The following is a 27,095-nucleotide window of genomic DNA, read 5'->3' as shown; positions in this document are numbered from 1 at the left end:
AAAAAATTGCCAATGTTCTGTACATTGAGTCACCTGCTGGAGTAGGTTATTCCTATTCGGATGACCAGAAATATGCGACCAATGATGATGAGTTAAATTGTACACATTCATATACAGATGTCTATAAAAATAAATGTCTGAAAGATAAAACATGTACTTTGTCTTTAAAGGTGGCAGATAACAACTACCTGGCTTTGCAGAGCTTTTTCGCCAAGTTTCCGAATTTCACCCAGAACGAGTTTTTCATTTTCGGTGAGAGTTACGGAGGCATCAATGCACCTACGCTCAGTCTGAGAGTGGCTACGGGTGGTTGGCTTAAAGTAAACTTTAAAGGTATAGCGGAAGATTTTCCAGAATTTTTGGGGAAAAAACACCCCTCCACTTTTTTTTTACATTTTGAAAAAACACGGTGAGAACGTGAGCTTCAATGAATGGCTAGGCCATAGCCCGCCACACATATACATCTCAAAGTGCGCATGTGCAGAAACCGAACCAGAGCATGTACGATGGCCTTACGTCAACATATAATAAGAATGATTGACAACTGGGATGACCAATAGTCTTGATGATTCACCCGGAAAAAGAAAATCTTCCGCTATACCTTTAAGGTAAATTAAAATATTCTTTCACTTTAAATCAAGTTTATTGTTTTAGTGGTTTTATACTTGTTTTAATGATTTTATTGTTTTGTTTGGCTTCTGTTGTAGGGCTTTGCTGCGGGAAATGGCATTAGTAGTTTTGCACTGAATGACCAATCGCTAATCTACTTCAGTTATTATCATAGCCTATTTGGGGAACAGAAAGCAAAATCTATTATTTCTTTTAGTGTCCACTGGTTGTGTTTATGTTGTAGTACTAACGTTAAATGTTTTGATGGATATATACATTTTTTGCTTTTGGAAGGACCTGAATGACAATTGTTGTCGAAATGGAGTCTGTAACTTCTACAACAATTCTAAAGAATCTTGCTCTACTAACATGATAGATCCATGTACACACACACTAGTAGTAGTAGTAGTAGTAGTAGTAGTAGTAGTAGTAGTAGTAGTAGTTTATTTATAGAGCACATTTTTAACAACAAGATGTTGTACCAAAGTGCTGTACAGCAATACATAATAAAATGCAAAAACACATCATAAAACAGCACATTGTAAAAGGACATCACAAAACAACATACACATAGAAAGTCAACCATCTCAACTCACTGAGTTTACACTTAAGAGGTGAATCTTTAGGTAGTTTTTAAAAGAACCTAAGGTGGGGACAGATCTGATATGGATAGGAAGATTATTCCAGAGCCGAGGAGCTGAAAAGGTCAGATCCTTTATTCAGTTTGGTCCACTGAACACAGAGGACCCCTTTTTGCTCAGACCTTATACACCAGTGGTTGTCAACTCCAGTCCTCGGGACCCACTGCTCTGCACATTTTGGATGTCTCTCATATCTGACACACTCAGTTCAGTTCATGGAATCTATCCTAATGAGCTGATGATCTGAATCAGGTGTGTTAAATAAGGGAGACATCCAAAATATGCAGAGCAGTGGGTCCCGAGAACTGGAGTTGAGAACCACTGTTATACACCTTAAGAAGTTCAGAATGATCAAAGGGAGCTACAACATCCAAACACTTATACACAAAGCATAAGAGTTTAAAATCAACTCTCAATGCAATAGGAAGCCACTCCTGTCAGGATTTTGGACTGATGAACCCAAGAGCAACGATGAAGGGTTAACAAAAGACTTTTATTACTATCACTAGAAAAAACAAAAGCTCACGAGGGGACAAAACACATCAACAAGATACAGAGACTAACACAAAACTTGAAAAGTCAAAGCAGACATAAAAGCATAAAATGGATAGTAAAGTACAACACTCTCTTTCCAGGGTGCTGGCCACATGGTTCCTCAGTGGGCTCCTGGTCCATCTCTTCACATGCTAGAGTTTGCTGTCTAATAAGCTGGATGGATTTTTTAAGGAACTGTATGAAAATATAAATTTTCTCAGGGACTGTAGATGTATGTGTTTTAAAAAGCTTTCCTTTATACACTCTGGCTGGTTTTAAAAGATTCCAATACCATACCATACAATAGAGATTTTGATCAGAACTTGTTTTACTCCTGAAATAACTTAGACAATTGCACTTTTTAAAATACACAATCTCATTTTTGTATATATAGAGACTGAGCAAAATGTGGATTAAGGATCGCTAGGTGGCAGTATAAGGTTGTGTTGCAAACCAGCAATGCAGACGAAGAAGAAACGAGTATAAAAGTAATGGTCGCGAGGCGGCTGCGGCCCGTTTACATGCGGTTTCTGACGCGTGGTGATTTGAGAACATCTAGTCAGGTACTACATTTATTATTGTAAATTAAATATTTTGTCTCGCCCTAAAGTTAGCGTGTTCACGATTTCATGCTCGTTTAACTGCACCGTGTTTAAGCTTCCGTGTCTCTGTGATTCTGGGAGCTACGCTACGGTGCGACAGCACTTCTCTTATTCAAACGTGAGCTTCACATTATTACTGGTTCTGCTCTTTTGAATTGAGAAACAATTGTAATGGGTAATATGAACATAAACTTTGATAATGCTCAAACAGAAATTAATACCAAACATTTAAGAAACATAACATATTATAAGAAGTACTGTTGGAGGGGTATTCAGTCTTTAGCTCAAATGTTTTTTTTTTCTTTACAGCAGCTGGAAGACTACTTCCATATCAGCAGTTTTTTTATTTGTTTGCAGCAATTTTCAAACGAAACAAATCTTCATGCAAGTCATCAAATATATTAATGTATGTATTTCATTTGTATATGCAACATAATTGTATTGTGCTACTTTCTATACAATTAAAATTTGTAACACCCATTAAACAATCATTTTTTACAATCGACTGAATTTGTTGTATTAAAGTGCTTTAAAATGCATCAAAACCTGTCTCAGTATTTTGTAATAGTTTTGCCGAGTAATTGTAAATACAACGTGTATACAATAAAGCTTCCTAGTATATAATAGTGATGGGAGAAACGAAGCTTTCCAAAGCTTCGAATCAATTGAACCAATTGCTTCTAAAATTGATTCGAAGCAGTTCGAAACACCACACACGCTGGCGACCACTGCTGGTCAAAATAGTGTAAAAGCAGATATGTCCAAACATTTTTACACTGTCTTTTACAAAATAATACCAAGATTTGTATTAAAATGTTTAAAAAAAATTAACTTAAGACATGGTTAAAAGTGTATTGTGTTTAGTTTTATTTAGGGCAAACAAATCATTAAAACTAACTACCCTTTTAATTATGCACATTTTTGGTCATGAAATCGGTCTATAAACAAAAAGTAGACAAAATGGCAGTGTTATTAGTCAGAAGGATAAATGTTTTATGAACTTGCATAATAAAACTGATCCGAGTTCACCTAAACATATTAGACTAGACACTGGTCATGTGATCATCTCCCCCTGGTGATGAACCATCGGATTTTGGAAACGTTTCGAAACAGTTATGACGTAATGAAGCCTCGTTTGCTAAAATCACGTGACTTGGGCCAGTTTGAAACACGCTCCGAACCACTGATTCGAAACAAAAGATTCGTAAATGTTCCGAAGCCTCATGAAGCAGTGCTTCGAAAACGACCATATAGTATATACTGTGTAAATTATATTTTAAAAAGCTTGTGCTAGTCTTACGAGACTTTGTGGTTCTGCATGTGTAATTAAAAACGACCCCATATTATGCACTGTATCCTATCATACTTCAGATTTGCAAGATTTTTTATTAACATTTTTTTAACATGGCACTAAATACACTAGTAGTAACATTTTGACGTGGATAAAAATTAAGACCACTTTATGGTTTTAATTCATTTAAAATGTTGATTAGTGTAGTACAATACATTTTTACATGGAAGTGTAAAGACATTTGTGTATGGCATTTGATCTAGGTCATATTCTTTAATTGTTTAAGAAAAATTTTAATTTTTGTTTTGCTAATAGTGAGGGCTTTGGTATAAGAAACAAATTTAAGATTTGCAAGTCTTCTCTGGTCTACGTAGTTCTACACACAGACGATATGGTTTTACTGACTGTGTCCCACCATATATAAGATTGAAGTCTGGTACTCCTGCATCCTCTGGCCAGATCAGATGAAATCGCCGCAGTATTGTGACCAGGATGAGAAAGAGCTCCATGCGAGCTAGACTCTCTCCTAAACATGCACGGGATCCTGAAAAATACACAAGTATACATGCATAAGGTGTGCCACATTCTATCAAATCCTTTTGTGTTATGCTGATTTAGTCTACTTGTCTTATTAAACAGCCCATGATTTCCACCTTTGATTTGGGTATAGTAATATGGCTAAATGAGTAACAAGAATATAGATTTATGCATTTGGCAGACGCCTCAAAGCAATTTCCAGTGCATTATTTTATTATCAACGTTTGTTCCATAGGTTCAAACACATGACCATCTGCACTGCTAACACAATTCTCTCTAGCGGTACAGGAGCAATATATCTACTATCCATTGGTATGTTATAAAGACTTTTAAAATGTGAAGAACATACCAACAGAGAAAGGCATGAATGCATCAGGTTTCACAAATTCCCCCTTTTCATTCAAGAAGTTTTCAGGGTTGAATTCATTGGGAAACTTCCACTGACTTTTATCTCTCAGAGTAGATGACAGATAAGGAATGATAATAGTCCCCTTAAAAGAAAAAAAGACTAACAATGTTTTTCAGGAATTTCAACAATACACGCTGCTTTGAACAGTTTTAACTAAATTAACAAATAGTTAACAAATTGAATGGTTATATAATTGAATAATATAGTAAATTTCACCTTTGGGATGTTGTAGCCCTGTAGTTTGGTGTTGGTGGTGGCAGTGTGAAACATACTAAGAGGAGCAATGTCCCCAACACGCTGAGCCTCATGAATAACTGCCTGAACGTATGGCATAGCATTTCTGTCCTCGTATGTAACATGTTCACGAGACCCAAGGACTTCATCAATCTCTTGCTGACATCGCTCTTATGAAGCACATATAGACATAAAAAATACATGCATACCAGAAGCTTCTGTCTGTACATGAACTGACACATTTAATGCTGTCAGCTGCATTAAATGTATAGTAATATGATACTATGGTGCGGTTTCTATATATAATTGTGACATTTCTTGGATTGCCACGGTTTCTTATTTATTAGCCATTCCTTACCCTGTATGTAAGTGTGGGTCATCAAATAGAGGGTTATGGTGCGGAGTGTGTTAGAGGTTGTCTCAGTTCCAGCCAAAAACAAGTCAAAGAGCAAAGTGACCATCTGAGAATCATTAAATGTTGTGCATTGATCTGCTCTCTGTAGATTAAAAATAAAATTTAAAAACAACTGAAAAATTATTGTAAATGTAAACATAATATGCTGCTGGTAAATTAAATTAAATTAAAAGGCATAAGAAAACACACAGACATCTCAGACCTTCTCCATCTCCCCCAGGTAAATGTCAATCAAATCTCTAGGCTTCCCAGCAACCCGTGACATCTTGTGCTCACCAACAACTTCAAGAATGTGTTCTTTAATCTGATCATAATATTGAAAACCTTTTCTGAATGGTAGTGGGAAAATCCTTAGTGCTGGAGCTATGTCATAAAGCTGCAATTTAAGAAAACAAATGTACAGTATTACTAGATTAGTATTACGTAGTATCAGACTAGTATACGGTTTAACTGTGTAATGGCAAAAAATGGTTAAACTGGCAATAGCAAATTTGGTTTTAGTGTTAAATATTTTTTCTGTTGTTTTAAGACTGGCACTGACTGTATAACATTTACTTGCATATTATTTACTTTTCATTATATTTACCATTGCCCATGGTCCAATGATAACTTTGGCAAAATCTTCAATGGCTGTAACCAATTTTAGGAAATATTCATCCTGATATCTAAAGCGTGACCCAAAGATGATAGCAGCAATGATGTTTGAAGCAGCGTTGTGGAAAAGATATTGTGGATCAATTGCCTTCCCTGTCTCAGAAAAAGAAGAAATTATTTTTATTTTGGACTTGTATTGTTTTCAAACAGAAGAATCTGAACACCTATAAAAGAAGACATTAAATAAACATTGTTTTGTCAAAGTTAATGTATATACCAACGGATTCCTCCAGATGTGAGATGATAAATTTGACCTCATCCAAAATCCTCTGCTCCATACTTCTCTTTCCAAGGCCGAAGTTCCTCAGTGTGGTCAAAGAAAAGCGTCGATGTTCCTTCCAACCGTTTCCAAAATCCGCCATGATCACCCCTAAACAAACAAATGATCTGTGTGTTATGCAAGTATTTGTTATTTGCTTAAGTACTGAGCATTTTGTGTATGTTTCATTACCTTTGTTCTGTGTTAAATGACTGATTAACATAGTACTCGGTCTACCAGCAAACTCCACCGCTTGTGTGACCAATGCCTCTCTGATCACTTTGTGACCTGTCAACACTACTGCTGGATGCCTACCAATATACAGACTGTAGACCGATCCATACTGCAGAGCAAACTACACAAAAAAAGACACATTAATGTTAAAAGAAGCAACAGAACTCTTTATCTCAGAATCAGAAAGTGCAGAAGAGACATTCGATTTTCTTATCATGATTCTTGATGCAGCAGTCTGTGTTGTGTGTTTGACTGGTGGGCTTACCTTATCCAGGTCCTTTAATGGGTTTCTGCGATCCAGTTGTAGCAAATTTCCAAATAAGGGATAAGGTGTGGGTCCAGGGGGGAAGTTTTTGAGTCGCCGAATTCTGAGCTGGAAGAACAGAAGAAAAGCTCCAATGCACAAAAGAAACAGTTCAATTAACATGGTTTTGATGTACCGGACAACCCTTCAAAACGATTGTACTGTCTTTACACAAATTGATATACATGCACAAAGAAAACAGCCTCTTTTAAATAATGTTTAACTAGAGTCTGCAATAAACAGATGATAAGGGTGAAAAAAGAATCAATAATGATATGGGTAAAAAGGTAAAGTGATACCTCTGATAAATAATAAAGAGTGCAATGTGAAAGGACAAAGAGTGCCCTTTAAAATAGTTTTTAAGTCTGACTGCAAGTTTGTAATACACTAACTTTTTGGTCCAGTTGGTATCAAGTTGATTATCAAATGGTTGTCTAACAAAACAAGTTGTTTTTGTATTACTACTTCTAATATTATTTTAAATGTTTTCTACTTACCTGAAATTTTATTTGTTTTGCTCACATAATCTAAATGTTGAATACTGTACACACAAATATTTTTTATTTAAGACATTATGAATATATTGCACGTGAATCAGCACCAGGTGGCAGCATAGAGGTGACAGTCAGCGAACCTCGTATATGTGACGTATTTTCCCCGCGCCGGAAACGTGCCTGCGAGTGCTGATGTGTTATTTCCCTTTGATAGATGTTTAGTTTCAAGACAAATATTAAAAATAGTCACTATTAGTTTATTTAAATGTTTATAAGGAGCGGCGTTATTACGTTTTAAAAAACCGTCGCACGAGAAGCGGAGCACTGGAGAAATGCCGGTATGAGACAATTTTGCTGACTAGTTTAAATCATTCAAACGAAAGCTTCATAAATAACTGTTCTTAAATTGTTTTTATAAAATAAATAAATATATGTGTTTTATTTATCAATATTATGATTATCTGTGTATTAGTGCTCTCACTTATCATGTTAATTAACTTTCCTCTTTAGCCAAAAGGAAAAGTGGGAACCAAAGGCAAGAAGCAAATCCATGATGAAAACCAGAATACTTTAAAATTTTATTTCAGAATCATCCTTGGAGCAAACGTAAGACTTTCTTCTATGCTTTACTAAACCATTGAATAATTGTATTTTTCAACGTGTACAATATTTCCCTTAATGTCTATTTTTGTCCTCCCTTTAGGCTATTTACGTAGCCATCAATTTCCTACTCTTTTACAACTCATCTACGTTCTGGACATTGGTAAGTTAAAGTCTAATGTTAATAAGATCAGCCTGTACTTCAGACCAGTGTATGCATCTCTTACCAAGCAGAAAATAATTTTTTGTATCCAGTTTAATGTATATCAAACGCATATACAGAAAAAACATCTCATAGCATTTCTTCCAGTTCCTAGTTTCTTGGGATTCTTAGCCTTTAGATCATTGTAAGCCTAAATGTCACAGTGTTAAATCCCTCTTTGTTTCTTTTGGGCTAGTTCTCGATACTGTTTGCAATGGCTGTTTATGTTGGCAGCTACAAATCTATGTCAGCAATGGCTAAAGCTACATTTGCTGATGATGGTAGCTTGCTGGATGGAGGAATTGACCTTAATATGGAACAGGGCATGGCAGAGTGAGTTATGTTTATCTATAAATTCCTCTCCAAACTATTTGTGTCTTCTGCAAGTAATAAATTGCCTAAATGCCATAAGTGACTATATTTTTATATGCAGAACACCTCAAGGATGTGATTCTTCTTACTGCTATTGTTCAAGTCCTCAGCACACTGTCATCCTACTTCTGGTACTTCTGGCTCCTGGTGAGACTAATTAATTTACTCTGGTTGTAACATCTAGGAACCTCCATAAATCCATGCTATTTGTCAAACCATGTCATTTGTCTTCTTTTTTTTACAACCAGGCACCTGCGAGGGCATTTCACTTACTGTGGGTGAACTTCTTAGGGCCCTGGTTTTCTGCTGATTCACAGGCAGCTCCTGAAGAGAACGAGAAGAATGATAAAAAACAGAGGCGACAGGAAAGACGACAAATGAAAAGATTCTAGATCTGTCCACTTTCTTTTACAATAACAAAAAACACTTAATTTAAATTCTTATGAAAAGAATATGACATATTAGCAATAGACGGAAATAGACAGACAGTGTAAAGTGTCTTTGGCTTTTATTTTTTGCCCTCATCAGCTGGCCCGTCCTTCTCATTCTTCAGGCTTCTTTTACACCCGTCTCAAACTTGCTCAGGGGTGCCATGGTCATATCTGCCTGCTCACGGTTTTTATTTCATTCTGAAGTAAAACACAACCAAATGCCATTTGTTTACTGTAGTTAGCTACTACTTTCATTAGTTCCAGGTATAGCTATTGCTTTATCAGACAACTACGTGGCACGTTGCCCTCAGCTATTTTGACAAAGTTACATAAGAAATATACATGAGTTCAACAACCAGTTGAAATGAGACATCACATCATTTTGGCTTTTAGACTCCATGCCATTGGAAAATGTTATTGTTTTGATTGTATATGTTTCTGTATCAAAACTTTTGATAATGTTTGATCTGTGACGTCACGTGTTGTTCTGAGGAAGCATGTGGTGGCTTGGTGCTGCCTTGAGAGACAAATGCAGAATGACTGACCTTCAGTGGCATGGCATTAAAAGACTTTATATGATTACATCTATTTTTTTAAAGTAGTCTGCTGAAACTGTTTTGCGTTGTAATTTTGGGTGGATTAGTGTAAAGAATTTTTAAACACACAATCTCACGTATTGACTTTTACATACTGCATGTTGTTCAGGAGCAAAATGTGGATATCGAATTATGTGAAATAAATAAAAAATACAAGATATTTCTGAAAAATCTATTATTTCCATTTTAAGAGTAACTAAACCCCTGGTCAGAGCCTGACTCCACCCACTGGCAATATTAGTAAAATGCAAGAAAAATGGGCAGAGTCCAACAGAGATAGAGGGGACGAACCGGGGGCGGGGCTGCTTGGGCGTGCACCTGAGAGCCGCAGTTATGGATTGATTGACAGCTGCTGTCAGACTCTAAAATGGAGAATGACTGGATGCGAGTAGCTTTGCAACAGAGCTGTCAATTGAGGTCGAGGACGTTTCTCCCTCACCTTCACCTGAAGTGGAGGAGGGTGAATTGTCTGTGGACACAGCAGGGCCAGAGCCATATCAATTCGGCCCGCTGGCTCAAACTGCGGTCTTAAAGCAACACTTAAGAGTTTTTGCTCCCCCCTACAGGTTAGAAGCGTAATTGTCCATTACCACTGACGTAAATACTGCAGTATAGCTGGCTCTGATTGGATTGTAGGTCTGCCGTAAAGCAAGTTTTTGTAGTTTTCACTCGAACTACAGGACCGCAACCCGACGTTTGGAAACTTCTTTAGTGCGGTTTTTGCCGATAGAGGGCTGCAAAGCGAATGTGAAAGTGCCGTTCACCTTGTTTCGAGTGGATGAACGACTGAAACTTCTTTGGAAACATTATTTTAAGGTATAAAAACTCTTTGGTGTTGCTTTAACTCCCGAAACACGATCGGCGTCCGACGATGTTAGCGAAGCAGCCACGCAAGGGAGAATGGGGCCAGTGTCTGTGGTAAAACATTATTGTGGCTCAATTAGTTTAGTCATATCAAATGCTAACAGAACTGTCAAAATGCATTTAGGTTCATTTTGGTATGATTTAGTGTTAATTAAGCGAAAAATAGATATTTAAAATCTCCCTCTACTATTATAAATTATCTTGTCTTAAAGGGGCCATGGCATGAAAATCTGACTTTTTCCATGTTTAAGTGCTATGATTGGGTCCCCAGTGCTTCTATCAAGCTAGAAAATGTGAAAAAGATCAACCCAGTAACTTAATTTTGGTACACCATTCTCTACAAGCACATGAAAAAATAGAGCGTTGAAATTTGGCTCTCCTTATATCATAAGGAACTCTTATAATAAAATACAACCCCTTAATCTGCACTATCCAACCACAGCACTGCCATTAACTCATTCACCGCCAGCCTTTTTGAGAAAAGTTGCCCACCTGCATTTTTGTGATTTTAACAAAATTTTCACAAAATTCCTTGCAGGAAAAATTATTTTCTATAAATATATAAACATACAAATTATATCAAATTAAAGAACACACCCTCTGCTTTCAAACAAGCAATAAACAAACAAACAAACAAAATGGGGAAAAAACGTTTAATTATATATTTACTTTTTCTACTTAATTTAACCACTGAAATATGGATATTTCTCTTCAAACATACAACATTTTGAGCAAAAAGCTTAAAAAATTGCGTTTTTGTAAAGAAATTTATGTTAGAGATCAGACTCAGAATGACTATCAAACATAAAGAGAGTTAAAATAAAACGTTATATTTTTTTAACTTCCGTTTTTGATAAATTCGTTTTGCGGTATTACACTTTCACTTTGAAATTCGTCCAGAAAGGCATACTTATTAGTTAAATATGAACTCATAAATGACGAGATAACTCGTCAATGGCGGTGAATGAGTTAAGTGCAGAAAAAAGCACAATTGAGTTTTAATTGCAACAAACCACCATCATTGTGATCAGTGTTTGAATTTCATCAGCTCATTAGCATTTTAAAGGACACACCCAAAACGGCACATTTTTACACACACCTACCAAGTGGCAATTTTAACATGCTATAATAAATTATTTATATGGTATTTTGAGCTAAAACTTCACATATGTGCTCTGGGGACACCAAAGATTTATTTGACATCTAAAAAAAGTCTTATGCCATGGCCCCTTTAACAGGTGCACCTCTGGACACTGCAGCTCACTGTCCCTGGTAGAGAATGTCTGTGCACCAGATGCAATGACTGGAAATTTTAACCGTTGAAAGGTTACTATGACAAAGATATCACGTTCAAACAGATTTTCCACCTCATGATTATGATTGACCTGAATAATAAAAGCTGTATGATATACTTGGATATTTATGAACAATATCACACTCATAGCCATGGTAAATGGTTCTAAAGCTTCAGCCTATCTGGTAAAGATATCTTTTTGTGTGAATAGATTGCTTTATTCATAAAAATCAACAGTAATTTCACATATATTGTCTTTCAATCATTTAAGTTCCATTTCCAGATGAATCAGCTCTCATGTCCCCATCAAGAGTCTCAGCTCTCATGTCCCCATCAAGAGTCTCAGCTCTCATGTCCCCACCAAGAGTCTCAGCTTTGATGTCCTCACCAAGAGTCTCAAATTTGATGTCCCCACCAAGTGTCTCAAATTTGAAGTCCCCACAAAGAGTCTCAGCTTTTATGTCCCCATCAAGAGTCTCAGCTCTCATGTCCCCATCAAGAGTCTCAGCTTTTATGTCCCCATCAAGAGTCTCAGCTTTCATGTCCCCATCAAGAGTCTCAGCTCTCATGTCCCCACCAAGAGTCTCAGCTCTCACGTCCCCATCAAGAGTCTCAGCTTTTATCTTCCCACCAAGAGTCTCAGCTTTTATGTCCCCATCAAGAGTCTCAGCTCTCATGTCCCCACCAAGAGTCTCAGCCCCATCAGCAATGTCATCTATAATAGCTTCATCCTGCTCAATTTTACACTGCAAGTTCATGGTTGGGATAAGGAGCTTGGCCTGATGCTCGTGGAAGCACGGCTCAGAGATCCCCTGGATTTTGAAGGCATCCAAGAACTAAAACAAAAAAACATCTTCATATAATAACCTGAGGGGTGACGTGCAAATATGACAAAGCTATGTTATTATCGCTCACCTTCGATATCTGGGAAAACGATGAGCCAGTGAACAGAACAGCTGCAGAGAGCTGTAAGTTTCCCGCTGGTATGTTGTTTACCATTGGCTGGCTTGACCAATCACTGGAGTACTCACAGTAAGCACAGTGCTGTTTGACACGGAGAAGTGTCCCAATGGTTGTTTGTGAAACATCCAAACTCTGGGAGCAGTCAGGGCATCTTCTAAAAAGCTCCAGCAGTTTATCTTCATATACAATGTACTTAGTCACCTCCTGGGGTGGTACTTCATTGGAGACTCTATGTAAATGAAAAAAAAAAGCAAATTTAAATAAAAAGCATAAATAATCCTAAGTTATGTAATGTGTATGTATCAGCATTAACTTAATGACAATCAAAATGATTTAAAAACAAGTAATAGTTAAATTAGAACATTTAAATATAGCCAAATAGGAAAACCCAATTACCTTGTACTGTTCATGGCACTCTCACTTTTATCCTGATAGTAGCTGGAGTCATCAGTGGACACCTCACATCTTTTCCTCTTTATTGGTGTATAGGTTGCCCCGGGACACTCTGTGAAAGGCTCCATCAGTGTGCCTGTGTCACACGACACACTCCTGTTAGGCATTCTGGCCTGGATGGCTGCACAAATTAATAATAGATTTGTTATCAATAAGCAGCAACAGTACAAAAAAAATTATATATCTTGGTTATATGATGAAACATTCAAAAGCTCCATAGTATTAAAAATCACCTTTGCTTCTCCTTATGGGCTTTATGTTAGCCTGCACACCTGCATATTTGGAGATGACGGGTTCAGTCTGGCACCCAATTTCTCTGGTCTTAGCAGGCTAAAAAGAAAATTGTTTTATGGTTTAAAATTACAGTTTTATATTCAGTCATTTTAGAGATTTTAAAATGTTTATAAATACTATTAGTTAATTAACTCACAAACTTCTGAGGTAATTTTCTACAGGATTATTATTACCATTATGCCATTTTTATTCCTCACAGGGTCGTAAAGTAACTTACATGCATCTGATGTAAAAAAAACAGCAAAATGTGCTGGCGCGTTCGTCAACCTCAGAATATTAACGTTAGCCTAACCATAAATTAAAATATATAGACCATTTTGGAGCAGACGTCACTGCAAGCTGCGCACGCAATGTGGTTGCAGAAAAAGTAAAACAGTGAAAATTAATTAGACACGAGTGAAACGAGCAAGTTAACTCACTAGAAAATGTCTTGTTGTGCTGTTGAAGAGATAGTTCACCCAAAAATGAAAATTCTGTCATCACTCTCATGTTGTTACAAACCCGCATAAATGTCTTTGTTCTGACAAACACAAAGAAAGATATTTTGAGAAATGTTTGTAACTGAACCATTCGTGGACCCCATTCACTTCCATAGTAGGAAAAAATAATACTATGGAAGTAAATGGGGTCCACAAACGGTTTGGTTACAAACATTTCTCAAAATAATCTCCCTTTGTGTTCTGGAAATCTATTAATAATTTGAATAGAAATTAAGTAGAGAAGATGTCCGGTGTTCTGTCGAAGTCGGTTCCCTCTATGCGTTTCTTATAGCGTTTTATCACGTTACATTTATAATTTATTTAGAATAAATGGTTTTAATACTTAAAAAGCAATAATCACCATTTTTTATATTTCATTTTTTTTTTTCGTTTTCTATTATTTATTTTTATTTCCTTATCAATTAAAATGTCTTCTTCCTGTTTGTTCTAAAATTATTATGTTTACATACTTAATAAATATATATATAGCGCACACACACACACACACACACACACACACGATGCAATTAATATATAGTTATTAATATATAAACAGGCCTTTTTAATTTATGTGTAAACGTAATACTTTTATAATAGTTTTAGAACAAACATGTAGGCTATAAATACAAGTAAGAACTAATAGAAAACAGGAAAATTATGAAATATTTGACAAACGTTATTTTATACATATATATATATATATATATAAAACAATTCTCACTGCTACTGCGGAGCTATCACTTTCTGCAACCAGTTTAGCTCCGCCTACAAAAAACGTCATCTTTGTTTGCGAACACTGTTTGTACACAATGATGACGTGGAAGCGTATGCGTGCGCATTTAGGCAACGGAAGTATGGCAAGAATCAGCAGTGAAGCAACACAGATAGAGAAAGTTATTTTAAAAAGTTGACTTTATCAACACAGCTACCAGATCCGTGTACTGTAGTGGAGTGGATAGAAGATGTTAGCAGATGGCCAAAAACAAAGTGGCCATGCAAAGTATATTATATTACTAGTGCAACCAAATATTTTGAGTCTGGTAAACCGTTTTAATAAACTTTCTGAGTTGCTAACACGTTAGGAATAACATCAGTTCTGTTGCCCAAATGAGCTGTAAAAATGTCACTCACCTCAATACGCCGCTGCGATGGATGAACAACGTTTGGCACTGCGTCGGGTTTCAGCACGAGCTGTGTGGAGAAGCCCATTTCCACCTCCATTGTGTTGGAGAAGCGATCCCGCGTAAAATGCAAGTTGCACACCTTAGCTCCAGGCGGGAACTCACGGTCATCCAGGCCAAGTGCATGCAACCACTGGCGCCTAATTCCCAATTCTGATGGAAAGCTATGCAGTCCAGCAGTGCTATTGCAACCAGCAACAATACACCTACGTACCATCCTGACCACTAAATACAAATAAATCTACGCTAACTTGAAGCTATCCTAACTGATTCAATACTATACTACTAACTATGCTTCTATCAGTACAGTACTACACTAACAACTAGGCTAATTAACTACCTAGGCTACACGAAATAAATAACTATATAAATGCTATACAGATGCTAAAATTCTCGTTATCAATGCTCACAATTTCAACTCCTGACCATAGACAGTAAAAGAAATGGACACAGCGACCCCATTGGATTCAACGGAGACAAGTGAAGTCAATTAGAAGCACGCACTTCCTGGGTGTCGAGCGTACTGCGCAGACTCAAACTGAGCTTAATGACGTAGATGTCACGTGAGCAACCTGTCTGAAAATTGTAAGTCTTCTAATAGCCGTGCCACGGGAAATCTGAATCACCTACCGAATCTTGCAGAGACGACGAGCGTGAACAGGAGCGATTTTTGGTAAGTATTCTGATTAATAATCTCCCTTGACTTTATGCCTTCACGTCCACCCGATTGCCTCATAGTCAGTAAAAGATTGCTTGTGAGCTTCTCTCCCAGTCCATACGGTAATTTCTCTACTGTGCGACAGAGAGTCGCGTGGTTATGACGCAATCGTTAGCCTATTTTTACAAAAACTGCTTCTACTGGGCCATAACGTAAGATACATGGTAATGGAGCCTTTTATACATTTTCGTGTTTCTTTAGAAATAATTAACAGACAAATAGAGTCTTTAAACGCTCAGATGTAAAGTTATTCGCTGTCAAAGTGACGCCAAAATTAACGGGTGTCAATGGGATGCTAACAGCAGGTGGGTGTTCGCTAAGCAATGGCGGCGTCCGGGGGAAGCTTTAATAAAATATGAAACCCTGCCCCCCTGCTTCTGACTCGCTACAGTTTTCTTCTTCTTCTTCTTTCTTCTTCTTTGAGCTTATTGGCGGCTCGCATTCTTAAAAGAGCATTACCGCCACCTACTGTGGGTAATGGATCAGAGACACTATAATCCTTCCCCCAGACCGACCACACCCAGGAGGACTCAAGCTTTCCATGTTGCTGCGTGTTCCAGCTCCTCCATCTACAGCTCAAGTCCGTCACAGTCCAGAGAGGATTAATAATAATAATAATTATATCTATATTCTATTTATTAAATTAGTTCTATTTAGGAATTAAATTAATAAACTATCCCCTTCCTCTAGATCAGAAGCTTCTTTAGTGTTAGTTGTTGAACACATTTATTCTTAAATTCTTCTATTAGTTTAGTCCTCTATGTCTACTCTATGTATCTATTGCATTTAATAAGTACATGTTCCACTGTTTCTCTAATTCCACACCAATCACACAGTCCTGTAGGATGTTTTCCTATTACATGCATTGTTGAATTAAGTCCTGAATGACCAAGTCTTAATCTTGATACAGTCTTCCTTCCTTCTACTCCTCGAACTACTTCCTCTTCCTACAATTGGTTGTATTGAATATAAATGTCTTCCTTTTTGTTCATTATCCCAATAAGATTGCCAGTTTTTATTTATCTCTCTTTTTATCATTGACTTGAGTTCTACTTTACTATACATTCCATATCAATTATTTTTTCTTCTTCTTCTTCTTTGGTGTTTTACGGCAGCTCGCATTCAGTTTTGTTCCACTACTGCCATCTTCTGTTCATATTTGTCTCCTCCTAAATTCTCTTATCCAGTCCAGTTTCTTTTAAATAGTAAAAAAAACTTGCGCCTTGTCCCTTTTCCGCTAAATAAGAAACAAGATGATCTTTATACTGCCAAGGGCGTGGTGGGCTGGTACCACGACGTATTTTTTGGACCCAACATCCAATAGGAAAATTCACCGTTCAACCTGAAGAGGGCAGCACTCAGACGTTGTTACCCTGGTTGCTACACACTTTATCCAAATGTCAAAAAAGTGACTAAAATCAACGAACAGCACTAATAAAGCCCCATTATTACACATCATTAACTAAAAAAAGTTCATTTAGCTGATATCCTGAATTCTTTGTTAGGGGTTTATTACCTACTTGCACTGCACCTCTTAAGCATGCTATTCAACTGCGCATGCGCACACTGTGTTGAACGCATTCATTTCATTATGTGAACATTCCTCGTTTGTGCCGATCTGATATATGAAGGAGCATATACATTTCTTTAACATCTCCGTAAAGCACCGAATTGCCGTCATGTGAGTCCCCATTTGACCCTGACTGATCGTCATCGACACGACAAAGGTAAGAAGTACTGTTGCTAAGTTACCGCTAGTTAGCAACCAATAAAAAACACGACTACAGCTAATTTAAAGTGAACAAAGTCGGTTGGTGCTTATTATCAGGATCTACCTCACAAACGCACATTTTAACATCTCCTGGACTTTAAGAGCACAACAGATCCAGTCAGACAGCAAGTGCATGTGATTTGTTTACAGATCAGACCGCGTTAAGTTGGCTACTTTGTGAAGCTAGCAAAAACTTAGCCAAAAACAAGTGTAACGTTAGCATGGAAGTTAGCATCTCTGCTAGGAAGATTAAGACACGCGTGTTAGCGGCGGTTTTATACATGTCGAATGTTAGAGAAATGAAGTAACTGTTAAGTCGATAACATGAAAACGACCATTTTACATAAATGCTAAAAGTGGTTACCGTAGTATGTGATGCGGCACAATTCATAGAATTGAAATATGCCTAGCCTAGGTTGTTTGTCTAGGTTGATTTTTTTTATTTTTTATTATTGAATGTGTTTCTTTTGAGAGCAGTTTATTATGGGGTACTTGCACTAGCAAACTTTGAAAGGCACAGTTTTAAGCCACTTAATTGTGCTTTGTTCTCTGTTTACGAGCACATTTTATTTGAACAATGTCGGTGCTTTTTTATTATGTTGATAGACAACGTTAGCCAGATTATCTAATCTAGCAGTGTAATTACATAAGAGTTTAACATCCCTGTATGTTGTTAAAATAATACTGTTCACATAATGCATTAGTAACTTAATTACTTTTATATTAGTTGCTACCTGATATTTGAGTTTTCCTCTGCTGTTTGTTTGCTTGTTTGTAGTTTAATTAACTGCTCTCTTTTTTTATTTAACAGATGGGCAGTGAAGATAAACTATTATCATTATATGACTAACATGTTGATGTATTGGTGAAATGAGCAAAGTGAGTTGACTTAAAACACAGTCATCACAATGGCTCTTACCAACACCACGATTACATCATGGAAATTGCGTGAGTATACCTGATTCTTTAGGATTTTTTTTGGGGGGGGGGTACATGATCAGAGTTTTAAATGCTTGTCAATGTTTATTTGTAGATGAATAACATTGATCACACAGTTTTCAAGTGGCCTTGCTTCAGGAAGTGTCTACTATTAATTTTATCCATATGTGTTTCAAAAGCTTTGTTGTAACTTTACAGACCATTAACCGAGCCAACTAGCTCTAAGTTTATTTTTAACAGTACCAATGTTAAGATTAGACATCGGCCACAAAAATCCTATCAGTGAGGATAAGTTAACACGAGTTTTATTTTGTAATTTATGTTTATAGAGGAGATCGTGGCACACTCCAGCAATGTGTCCTCGCTGGTGTTGGGAAAATCATCAGGTCGTCTGCTGGCCACGGGTGGCGAGGACTGCCGAGTCAATATCTGGGCAGTCAGCAAACCTAACTGCATTATGGTAGTAACTTCTCAACCAGCTATGTTTATCTACAAGAAACTCATACAATTACTTAATCTAGTTTTTAATATCTATACTATAGAGTTTGACCGGCCACACCAGTCCTGTGGAGTGCATACAGTTTAACAGCTCTGAAGAGCGTGTGGTTGCGGGCTCTCAGTCTGGCTCCCTGCGGCTTTGGGATTTGGAGGCTGCTAAAAGTAAGTTGCGAGTGTGCTGCTGCTTTTTGTGAATCGATTGAAATGAAATCTGTCTGCTTGCTTGATAAGGTCGACTGATATTGATGTAGTGATAAAACTAAATCTTTTGCATTCTGGTATGATTAAATGAACCTGTTTGGTGGGAGAGGTCCTGTTGTGATCACTCTCACTCTGATGTCTGAAGACATGCACAGGGGCCATCTGACCAGAAACACTTTGTGTAATACATTTAGTAAAAGGCTGCTTGTTACCAACACCTAAATTTACTTTTGGATTTCTTTGCAGTACTACGCACTTTGATGGGCCACAAGGCCAATATAAGCAGTCTGGATTTTCACCCTATGGGTGAATACTTGGCGTCTGGATCTGTGGATAGTAATATTAAGGTAAAGTTCATCTTTTAGTACTCGTGGGTGTGCAGTTGTTTATAGGTCTGTAAATAACTGTCCATATTCATTTTCTTACTTAGCTGTGGGATGTGAGAAGGAAAGGATGTGTGTTTCGATATAAGGTAAGCACCGATGGTACTGTATACTCCTATAATGTGTGTGTTTGTGTGCGCACAGTCAGGTTAATCACATTTTAGTCTTAGTTGTGTCTGAGTAGATGATTAAGCTGTGGATTACTTGGGAAGCTTTAACCTCCACCTCTGTCTTACTGCTTTTGAGAATGAAGGATATTTTTGTATAAGTTAAAGTCAGCCGTGCATTTTCATTTATTTTCTATTAGATCATAATGTGTGAATGTGATCAATTGTTTGTTTAAAGGGTCATACCCAGGCTGTGCGCTGTCTAGCCTTCAGTCCTGATGGGAAATGGCTTGCTTCTGCCAGTGATGATGGCACAATAAAGGTAAGACTGGTGCTGTATGTCTTATTTCTTCAATTTTTGTGTCTTATAATTGTGATGTCATTTGATTACATTTGTTTTTAATACATGTTTTTTCTCTTAATAAAGCTGTGGGACCTTATAGCAGGCAAGATGATCACAGAATTCACATCACACACATCCGCAGTCAATGTTGTGCAGTTCCACCCCAATGAGTACCTGCTTGCTTCTGGGAGTGCTGATCGGTACTGATGGTGTTTGACAGTCTGATTCAGAATTGTGTTTGTGTTAGGACTTTATTAGGTGCATTTTTCCCCAGATGTTTGACTTTTGTGTTCCTCTGTGTGTGTTGTCAATTTGCTTAGGAGTGTTAAGCTGTGGGACCTGGAGAAGTTTAACGTGATTGGCTCATCTGAAGGCGAGACGGGAGCTGTGAGGTGGTTTTGCAATCTGAAAATGTTTTCTCTTTTAGTCTGAAATGCGTGATTGCAGCTGATTTCTCTGTTGGCTTTGTTTGCAGAAGTATATTGTTTAATCCCGATGGCAGCTGCTTGTACAGCGGCTCTGAGAACACACTACGAGTATACGGTTGGGAGCCGGACCGCTGCTTTGATGTGGTGCATGTAGGCTGGGGCAAAGTGGCTGATCTGGCCATCAGCAATAACCAAATGGTTTGTGATGCATTCACTAATTCTTTTACATATTGACGTAGAAACCAGAATTTCTTGTATGCTCTGGGATGATTAAAGAAACCTGTTTGGTGTGAGAGGTTCTGTTGTGACCATTTCCACTCTGATCTCATGAAGACATGCACAGGGGCCATCTGACCAGAAATACTTGAACAAATGAAGAAATAAAGAAAAAAATAAGTTGTCATTAAACTGTTTTTGTCTTTATTCTGTTTCCCGAATAGATTGCAGTGTCTTACAGTCAAAATAACGTGAGCTGGTATATTGTGGATCTGAACCGAGTGAAGAAGTCAGGATCTGTGATTCAAGGGTTGATCCAGGACAAGCCGATTCCAGCACCCACATCTGGACTGGGAACTACACTACGTAGAAATTATGATCGACCCACTACATCCTGCACTGGACAGGAGTTAGTTTTGCTTTCTCATACTGTAGTTACTCATGTTGGCAGCAACATTTTTAAAGGGAAACACCACTCTTTTTCGATATTTTGCTGTGTTCTTGCCTCAACTTAGACAAATGAATACATGCCTATCTTTATTTAATGCATGCACTTAATCTTTGTACAGTGTGTCGTGACTGTGTTAGCATTTAGCCTAGCCCCATTCATTCATTGGGATCCAAACAGGGATGAATTTAGAAGCCACCAAACACTTCCATGTTTTCCTTATTTAAAGCCTGTTACATGAGTAGCTACGAGTAAGTATGATGGCACACATTTTTTTAAGCAGATAAAAAATGAAAACTATATTGTATGGTGGAAGAGCACTTTGTTTGCAGCACTTCGACCTTGGGCGCAGTAATATTGAAGGAAGTTTGAGCGGGAGGAGTAGTCAGGAGTGATGATGTTACTGCGCGCCGAGGTCGAAGTGCTGCAAACTAAGTGCTCTTCCGCCATACAATATAGTTCTCATAATTTATCTGCCTAAAAAAAATCAGCACTTTTTATTTTGTGCCGCCATACTTATGTAACTACTCATGTAACAGTCTTTAAATGGGGTTTGCTATTCTAAATGGACTTTGATTTGGTGATCTTTTGTGATTTGTTTAGGATGAAGCAGAATTCAGAGTCAGATCGTCGTAGTCCAGAAGGAGAGAGGAGAAGTCCCAGCAGTGAAGATGAGAAAGATGAAAAAGAAAGCAGTGCCGAAATCACCAACCCTGAGGATTATAAAGAGATCTTTCAGCCCAAGAGTGTCATCTGTAAGATATATTTTTGATCTCTTACTACACATTTGTATGAGTCGCACAAAATGAGAACCTTGTGCAATGCACACATTTTTAATTGTACAACTACATAAACCAATAATAAGGGTCAATTTTTTAAAACTAAGTCATCTGACAGATAATAGGATAATCTATTTAAAAGTCTGGAATTTGAGGTGCAAAAAAAAATCTAAATATTGGGAAAATCGCCTTGAAAGTCGTCCAAACTAAGTCTGTAGCCACACATATTACTAATGATAAATACATTTTTTATATATTTACAACATATCTTTATGGAATTTGGACCCATACAGTGTAATTTTGGCTTTTGGTACAAATATACCCGCTCTACTTAAGACTGGTTGTGTGGTCTAAAGTGAAACATATTCTTTCAAATACATTTTTATTTCTGTGTCTATGGGGATTTTTATTGTCGTCATTCAGCACGGACACCTCCAAAACAGGCAGAACCTTTCCCAGCACCCCTGGAGCATTCTTTCTCTGAAAGTGTACTAGAGAAACCCGGCCCAGCAGTCAAGATTGTAACTCCAGTTATAGACAGAGCAGGTACTTTCCAATATTTATGCTTTCTGTGTTTATCTTTGGTAATAGAAAAACAAGTTCAGGTTGTAATGGTTTTGTATTTTTAGGCAGGGCAGTTGAAAGCTCCGATTATCTCCTCTACCCCTGTGCAAAGAGTGGAACCAACCGTGATCTCAGCTGCACGTCAGTTGCCTGTAGTGACCACATCGGTGCCCTCACCTTCTCGTCCTGTTGTTACTACCACCAAACCTAAACCACCCTCTACAGGAATCATCCTCTCAACACGCAACGAGCCCATTGGCCTTAATGCAGGGGACTTCCTTTCTGTTAGTTAAATGACTGTTTAACTTTATTGTCTGGCATTATTGTTTGCTTTTGATGAATAACTTGTGATGTTTTATGGTGCATTTATGCTATGTCAGAATTACTGTAATTACAAGATGGTTCAATTCTGAGCTTTTCATTTTTGTTGCTATAGCAATGCTCAACATCAAAATGTTAATGCTTATATACGTTTTTGTTTTTTAATTCCAACATGACATGAACAAAGCATTATTCCTTACACCAAATCAATGCATTTACTTTGATTTGGTCTACTGTATGGTTAGTATGCATTAGAAGATGAATTACAGTACAGAAAAGTGGTAAACCAATATATAGGCAAGGCCGATAAATTATGTACTTTAGCCATTTTGAAAGTATCTGTATCATTTGCATGTCTGTTTCAAAAACCAATATCAACAGCCTTATTTATAGCTTATGCACTATAGCTCAGTTCTGGCATTGACCATTTTGAGAACCTCATACTAGTTCACCACACCCACTGATGGATACGTTGTATACTAAAGTGATTACAGCTATGATCCAAACAGAAACTGGGCACTCAGCTCATTCTTGTTCTATCTGTTTTAATAGCATGCACGAAATAGTAAAGCCAGCGTGATGGGAGATGAAGAGGCATTAGCACAGATCAGGAAAGGGCATGACACCATGTGCGTAATGCTGACCAGTCGATACAAAAACCTGTATACAGTACGCTCTGTCTGGACCAGTGGAGATGTAAAGGTAACTGCAAAAGCACTCAAGCTGATGAGCTTTAATGAACAGTGGAACGGACAAATAGGATACAATAATGCTGCATTTCTAAAACATTATCGACATTTGCATCCCCTTTATGTTACACAGACTTCCCTGGATTCTGCTGTTTCTATGAATGACCTCTCTATTGTGGTGGACATCCTCAATATAGTTAACCTTAAACCGTAAGTATGAAGTGATGTTATTAAATCTAAATGAATGTCTGTCTGTGCCAGTTATTGTTATTTTAATAAAGAAATTTGATATTAAAGTAAACTTATGAATATTTGCTTAGATCTCTATGGAAATTGGACCTCTGCACTTCTATCCTACCACAAATTGAGGAATTGCTGCAGAGCAAATATGAAAGGTGAGCAACAGGCGGTGATAAATGTTCATAACATTGACTGTGCTTTAAAGGAAAGCACCACCGTTTTTTCCATAGTTTACTATGTTCTTACCTCAACTTAATACATAACTGTCTTTTTTTCAATGCACTTTTAATCTTTGTACAGTGCCGCGTGAATGTGTAAGCATTTAGCCTAGCCCCATTCATTCCTATGGCTCCAAACAGGGATGAATTAGAAGCCACCAAACACTTTCATGTTTCCTACTTAAAGACTACTTAAATAAAACGTTTGTTTGGAGCCATAGGAATGAATGGGGCTAGGCTAAATGCTAACACATTTACAAAGTGCCTTACAAAGATTTAAAGTGCACGCATTGAATTAAGATAGGTATGTATTAATTAATCTAGGTTGAGGTAAAAACATGGTAAAATATTGAAAAACGGTGTTGTTTTCCTTTAAATTCCAAACTCAAAAGCTGTTTAAAATTTTTGTGAACCTAATTTGGGCATTTGCAGTAAAATGCATTTAGACAAGCTGTGGTTGAGGTATAATGTTAAGCAATAACTGAAAAAGTATTGAAGGACATCGTTACATTTATTAACCTGTTCTTTCTATACTTTTGTAAGATTTTTATTTATTTTATTTGGGTAGCTTACTAAGTGAGTGGCTGTTTATGACAATTACACTTATGAAAAGCTTTTCAAATCAGTTGGTTTTGTTAAGTGCTTTACTTATGTAGATAGCAGCCCATGTAGAGAGTGAGTTAGCTCACTAGGGTTGCAAACACAAGGACATTTAGTGGAATATTGTGAATATTATCTACATACAGGATGATCAAATAACACATGCTTACCTTTTGTCCTGTAGTTATGTCCAGACTGGGTGTACTTCTTTGAAGTTGATCCTCAAGCGTTTTTGGCCACTGATCTCAGACACACTGACTGCCCCTCCTTCTGTAGGGGTGGACATTACTCGAGAGGAGAGGTTGGTACCTGACAAACACTTGACACTATGATTAGCTTGTGCAAGTCTCCAGATTGATTATTAATTTATTATTAGCCCTGTTTGCAACACCAAGTGATTGATCATTTGTTATGTCCTGAGATCAATTTTAAGCTTGAGTGCATAAATGTGAATGTTGTCATCAAATTTAATCAGGTGAAAATAACTTTAACTCGACAGTGTAGGCTTTGATACTCCTCACGTCATTTACCTCAGCAATTTTCCCTTAAAGGCGGGGTGCATGATCTTTTGAAGGCCAATGTTGATATTTGAAATCACGTAAACAAACACGCCCCTTCTCCAATAGAATATGAATCTTCTTTTGATAGACCCGCCCCACACATACGCTTCCCAGGCGACGATGTCGGTTATTAGACATGCTTCTTACTGCTGATTGGCTACAAGTGTGTTTTGATACTCGGCCCGACTCCCTTTTTCAAAGTGTTTTTTTCAAAATCATGCACCCCGCCTTTAAATGTTCTTGTGAGCTACTGGCTAATATAATGTTACATTTAAAAAAAAGCATATATTGGGTCATGTGATTCCGATTGTTTGTTTTCATAAGAATAATTTACTTTATTCTTTTAGGCATCAGAAATGTAAAGCATGCTATAAGCAGCTAAAAAACCTTAGTAATGTCGTGAAGAATCGGGCGGAGCAGGTTGGTCGTCATGGCAGCACCTTTAAAGAGCTTCAACTACTTATGGCCCCTCTGGACTACTGACACACATGCATTTCTACTTTATCTCCAACACAAAGCTGAAGCACAAAGTCAGCAAGTGTCCATAATGGGTGAAACATTGAGCTCCACGAATGCACTTGACTGAACAGACAATTTGCCTAGCACGTGCATATATGTGTGCGCTCACAGACAAGCACACTTTAAAAGTGAAGTATTTATGTAGGTTTTTGACTTATTTTCCTTTATAGTGTCTGAAATTTGATTTCTTTGTCAACACGTTTTCCTTAACACTTTCAAAAATAAAGTCAGACTTTTCATATGAAACTTTTGTTGTCTTTGAAATGTCACAAGTTTAATCAATTTGAAATTACAATTCATTTTATCTTTCTTGACTAGTGAGGTGTTTTGAAATAACTTAAGCTAATTCACGTTTATTTAAAAAATGTATAGCAACTTCACACTAGTCAAGTTAAAATGAATTGTAAATCCAAGTTGATTATTTTAAAAGCACAGGATATTTGTGTGACTATATTAAACATTTAATGCATTGCGGCATTGACTGGCTTTTCTATTGGCATTAAATTAAATATAAAATTTCCTGTATATTAATGTAAACCGTTAAGGTAAAGTATTTCCAAAATGTTTTTAGACTGCTGCAGACAGTTCGGATCATTCTTTCTTTTTGAAGGAAAACACCACCATTTTTCAATATTTTACTATGTTCTTACCTCAACTTAGACAAATAAATACATATTTATCTTTTTCTATGCGTGCACTTTTAATCTTTGTACAGAGCCTTGTGAATGTGCTGGCATGTAGCCTAGCCCCGTTCATTCCTATGGCTCCAAACAGGGATGAATTTAAAAACCATTAGACACTTGCATGTTTTCCCTATTTAAAGACTGACACAAAATAAAACTTTTGTTTGGAGCCATAGGAATGAATGGGGCTGGACTACATGCTAACACATTCATGAAGCGCTTAAGTCATCTAAGTTGAGGTAAGAACATAGTAAAATATTGAAAAACTGGTGTTTTCCTTGAAAATCTTGAATATGCACACCCAAATGTGTTGTCTTGCATTTTAAATATTACATATACATGACCTTGGACCACAAAACCATAAGGGTCAAAGTTTTGAGATTCATAAATAAAGAAAATAATTAAATAAAAAACATTTGGTGTTTGTTTTGATAGGACAATAGAGATACAACTATTTCAAAATCTGTAATCTGAGGGTAAAAAAATCAAGAAATTGAGGAAAATCATGTTTTAAAGTTGTCAAAATAATGTCCTTAGCACTGCATCCACTCATAAAAAAAGTTTTTTATATATTTACTGTAAATGTACAAAATATTTTAATGGAACATCTTTACTATTAATATCCTGATTTTTGGCATAAAAGAAATCTATAATTTAAACCATACAATGGGTCTACTTAAGATTGGTTCTGTGGTCAAGAGTCACATATGGTATGATAAGTTTAAATGGTATATGATACGACATTTGCCATTTGATATACATCTTAAATATCGGTTACACTATTTTAAAGGTACACAATCATGTATCATATTCCTCTTTTGAATTCACTGTTTTGTGAAGAATATCTGGGTCAACAGAAGATAAATGTTTATGTATCAGCTGAAAAGAGTTTGTTTTTAAGCGGAAAAAAATACAAGGACAATA

General features: G+C 37.0%; 4 protein-coding genes across 7 annotated transcripts; 2 read left to right on the top strand and 2 right to left on the bottom strand.

Annotated features, from left to right (window-relative positions):
• Nucleotides 1-3,752: 3,752 nt before the first annotated feature.
• Nucleotides 3,753-6,913, bottom strand: LOC129447991 (cytochrome P450 2F2-like). Its single transcript, XM_073859288.1, has 9 exons — nucleotides 6,685-6,913; nucleotides 6,378-6,540; nucleotides 6,144-6,296; nucleotides 5,859-6,019; nucleotides 5,475-5,648; nucleotides 5,216-5,354; nucleotides 4,840-5,027; nucleotides 4,564-4,705; nucleotides 3,753-4,221 (listed from the first exon to the last, which is right to left on the bottom strand). Exons 1-9 carry the CDS (start codon nucleotides 6,844-6,846, stop codon nucleotides 4,019-4,021), a joined length of 1,485 nt encoding a protein of 494 aa, XP_073715389.1. The 5' UTR covers nucleotides 6,847-6,913; the 3' UTR covers nucleotides 3,753-4,018.
• A 448-nt stretch (nucleotides 6,914-7,361) lies between these two features.
• tmem208 (transmembrane protein 208) lies at nucleotides 7,362-9,578 on the top strand. Its single transcript, XM_073859290.1, has 6 exons — nucleotides 7,362-7,555; nucleotides 7,728-7,823; nucleotides 7,921-7,980; nucleotides 8,216-8,352; nucleotides 8,454-8,538; nucleotides 8,640-9,578. Exons 1-6 carry the CDS (start codon nucleotides 7,550-7,552, stop codon nucleotides 8,781-8,783), a joined length of 528 nt encoding a protein of 175 aa, XP_073715391.1. The 5' UTR covers nucleotides 7,362-7,549; the 3' UTR covers nucleotides 8,784-9,578.
• A 1,496-nt stretch (nucleotides 9,579-11,074) lies between these two features.
• On the bottom strand, nucleotides 11,075-16,037 carry LOC129447961 (uncharacterized). Its single transcript, XM_055209957.2, has 5 exons — nucleotides 14,897-16,037; nucleotides 13,226-13,322; nucleotides 12,936-13,113; nucleotides 12,492-12,768; nucleotides 11,075-12,412 (listed from the first exon to the last, which is right to left on the bottom strand). The coding sequence occupies exons 1-5, from the start codon at nucleotides 15,161-15,163 to the stop codon at nucleotides 11,843-11,845; spliced, it is 1,389 nt and encodes a 462-aa protein (XP_055065932.2). The 5' UTR covers nucleotides 15,164-16,037; the 3' UTR covers nucleotides 11,075-11,842.
• Nucleotides 16,038-17,210: 1,173 nt separating this feature from the next.
• katnb1 (katanin p80 (WD repeat containing) subunit B 1) lies at nucleotides 17,211-25,734 on the top strand. Of its 4 annotated transcripts, none has more exons than XM_073859283.1 (19): nucleotides 17,211-17,391; nucleotides 18,247-18,383; nucleotides 18,704-18,834; nucleotides 18,917-19,034; nucleotides 19,320-19,420; nucleotides 19,504-19,545; nucleotides 19,802-19,885; nucleotides 19,991-20,106; nucleotides 20,227-20,298; nucleotides 20,382-20,532; nucleotides 20,775-20,959; nucleotides 21,602-21,753; nucleotides 22,201-22,323; nucleotides 22,411-22,625; nucleotides 23,215-23,364; nucleotides 23,485-23,561; nucleotides 23,672-23,746; nucleotides 24,594-24,710; nucleotides 25,317-25,734. In XM_073859283.1, exons 2-19 carry the CDS (start codon nucleotides 18,344-18,346, stop codon nucleotides 25,450-25,452), a joined length of 2,085 nt encoding a protein of 694 aa, XP_073715384.1. In that variant the 5' UTR covers nucleotides 17,211-17,391; nucleotides 18,247-18,343; the 3' UTR covers nucleotides 25,453-25,734. The 4 variants fall into 4 exon arrangements, with proteins under 4 accessions (XP_073715384.1, XP_073715387.1, XP_073715386.1 ...); XM_073859286.1 differs by lacking the exon at nucleotides 17,211-17,391 and adding an exon at nucleotides 17,440-17,461; XM_073859285.1 differs by lacking the exon at nucleotides 17,211-17,391 and adding an exon at nucleotides 17,443-17,560.
• The last annotated feature ends 1,361 nt before the right edge of the window (nucleotides 25,735-27,095 follow it).

Source organism: Misgurnus anguillicaudatus, chromosome 21 (genome assembly GCF_027580225.2).
Source record: "Misgurnus anguillicaudatus chromosome 21, ASM2758022v2, whole genome shotgun sequence".
Taxonomy (NCBI): domain Eukaryota; kingdom Metazoa; phylum Chordata; class Actinopteri; order Cypriniformes; family Cobitidae; genus Misgurnus; species Misgurnus anguillicaudatus.
This window is presented reverse-complemented; position numbering and strand designations above follow the sequence as displayed.

What these genes read in the sequence shown, in the direction of transcription:
- LOC129447961 (XM_055209957.2), bottom strand. Translation starts at nt 15,163, where the DNA reads ATGGTACGTAGGTGTATTGTTGCTGGTTGCAATAGCACTGCTGGACTG. An exon ending in AGTGCCATGAACAGTACAAG is followed by an intron (nt 12,769 to 12,935) that starts GTAATTGGGTTT and finishes TCATTTACATAG; the next exon opens with AGTCTCCAATGAAGTACCAC. An exon ending in CGTTTTCCCAGATATCGAAG is followed by an intron (nt 12,413 to 12,491) that starts GTGAGCGATAAT and finishes TTTTTGTTTTAG; the next exon opens with TTCTTGGATGCCTTCAAAAT.
- katnb1 (XM_073859283.1), top strand. Translation starts at nt 18,344, where the DNA reads ATGGCTCTTACCAACACCACGATTACATCATGGAAATTGC. An exon ending in CTGCAGAGCAAATATGAAAG is followed by an intron (nt 23,747 to 24,593) that starts GTGAGCAACAGG and finishes TTTGTCCTGTAG; the next exon opens with TTATGTCCAGACTGGGTGTA. An exon ending in GACATTACTCGAGAGGAGAG is followed by an intron (nt 24,711 to 25,316) that starts GTTGGTACCTGA and finishes TTATTCTTTTAG; the next exon opens with GCATCAGAAATGTAAAGCAT.
- LOC129447991 (XM_073859288.1), bottom strand. Translation starts at nt 6,846, where the DNA reads ATGTTAATTGAACTGTTTCTTTTGTGCATTGGAGCTTTTCTTCTGTTC. An exon ending in ACCTGGGGGAGATGGAGAAG is followed by an intron (nt 5,355 to 5,474) that starts GTCTGAGATGTC and finishes TTTAATCTACAG; the next exon opens with AGAGCAGATCAATGCACAAC. An exon ending in AGGGCTACAACATCCCAAAG is followed by an intron (nt 4,706 to 4,839) that starts GTGAAATTTACT and finishes TTTTCTTTTAAG; the next exon opens with GGGACTATTATCATTCCTTA.
- tmem208 (XM_073859290.1), top strand. An exon ending in CATCTACGTTCTGGACATTG is followed by an intron (nt 7,981 to 8,215) that starts GTAAGTTAAAGT and finishes CTTTTGGGCTAG; the next exon opens with TTCTCGATACTGTTTGCAAT. An exon ending in ATGGAACAGGGCATGGCAGA is followed by an intron (nt 8,353 to 8,453) that starts GTGAGTTATGTT and finishes TTTATATGCAGA; the next exon opens with ACACCTCAAGGATGTGATTC.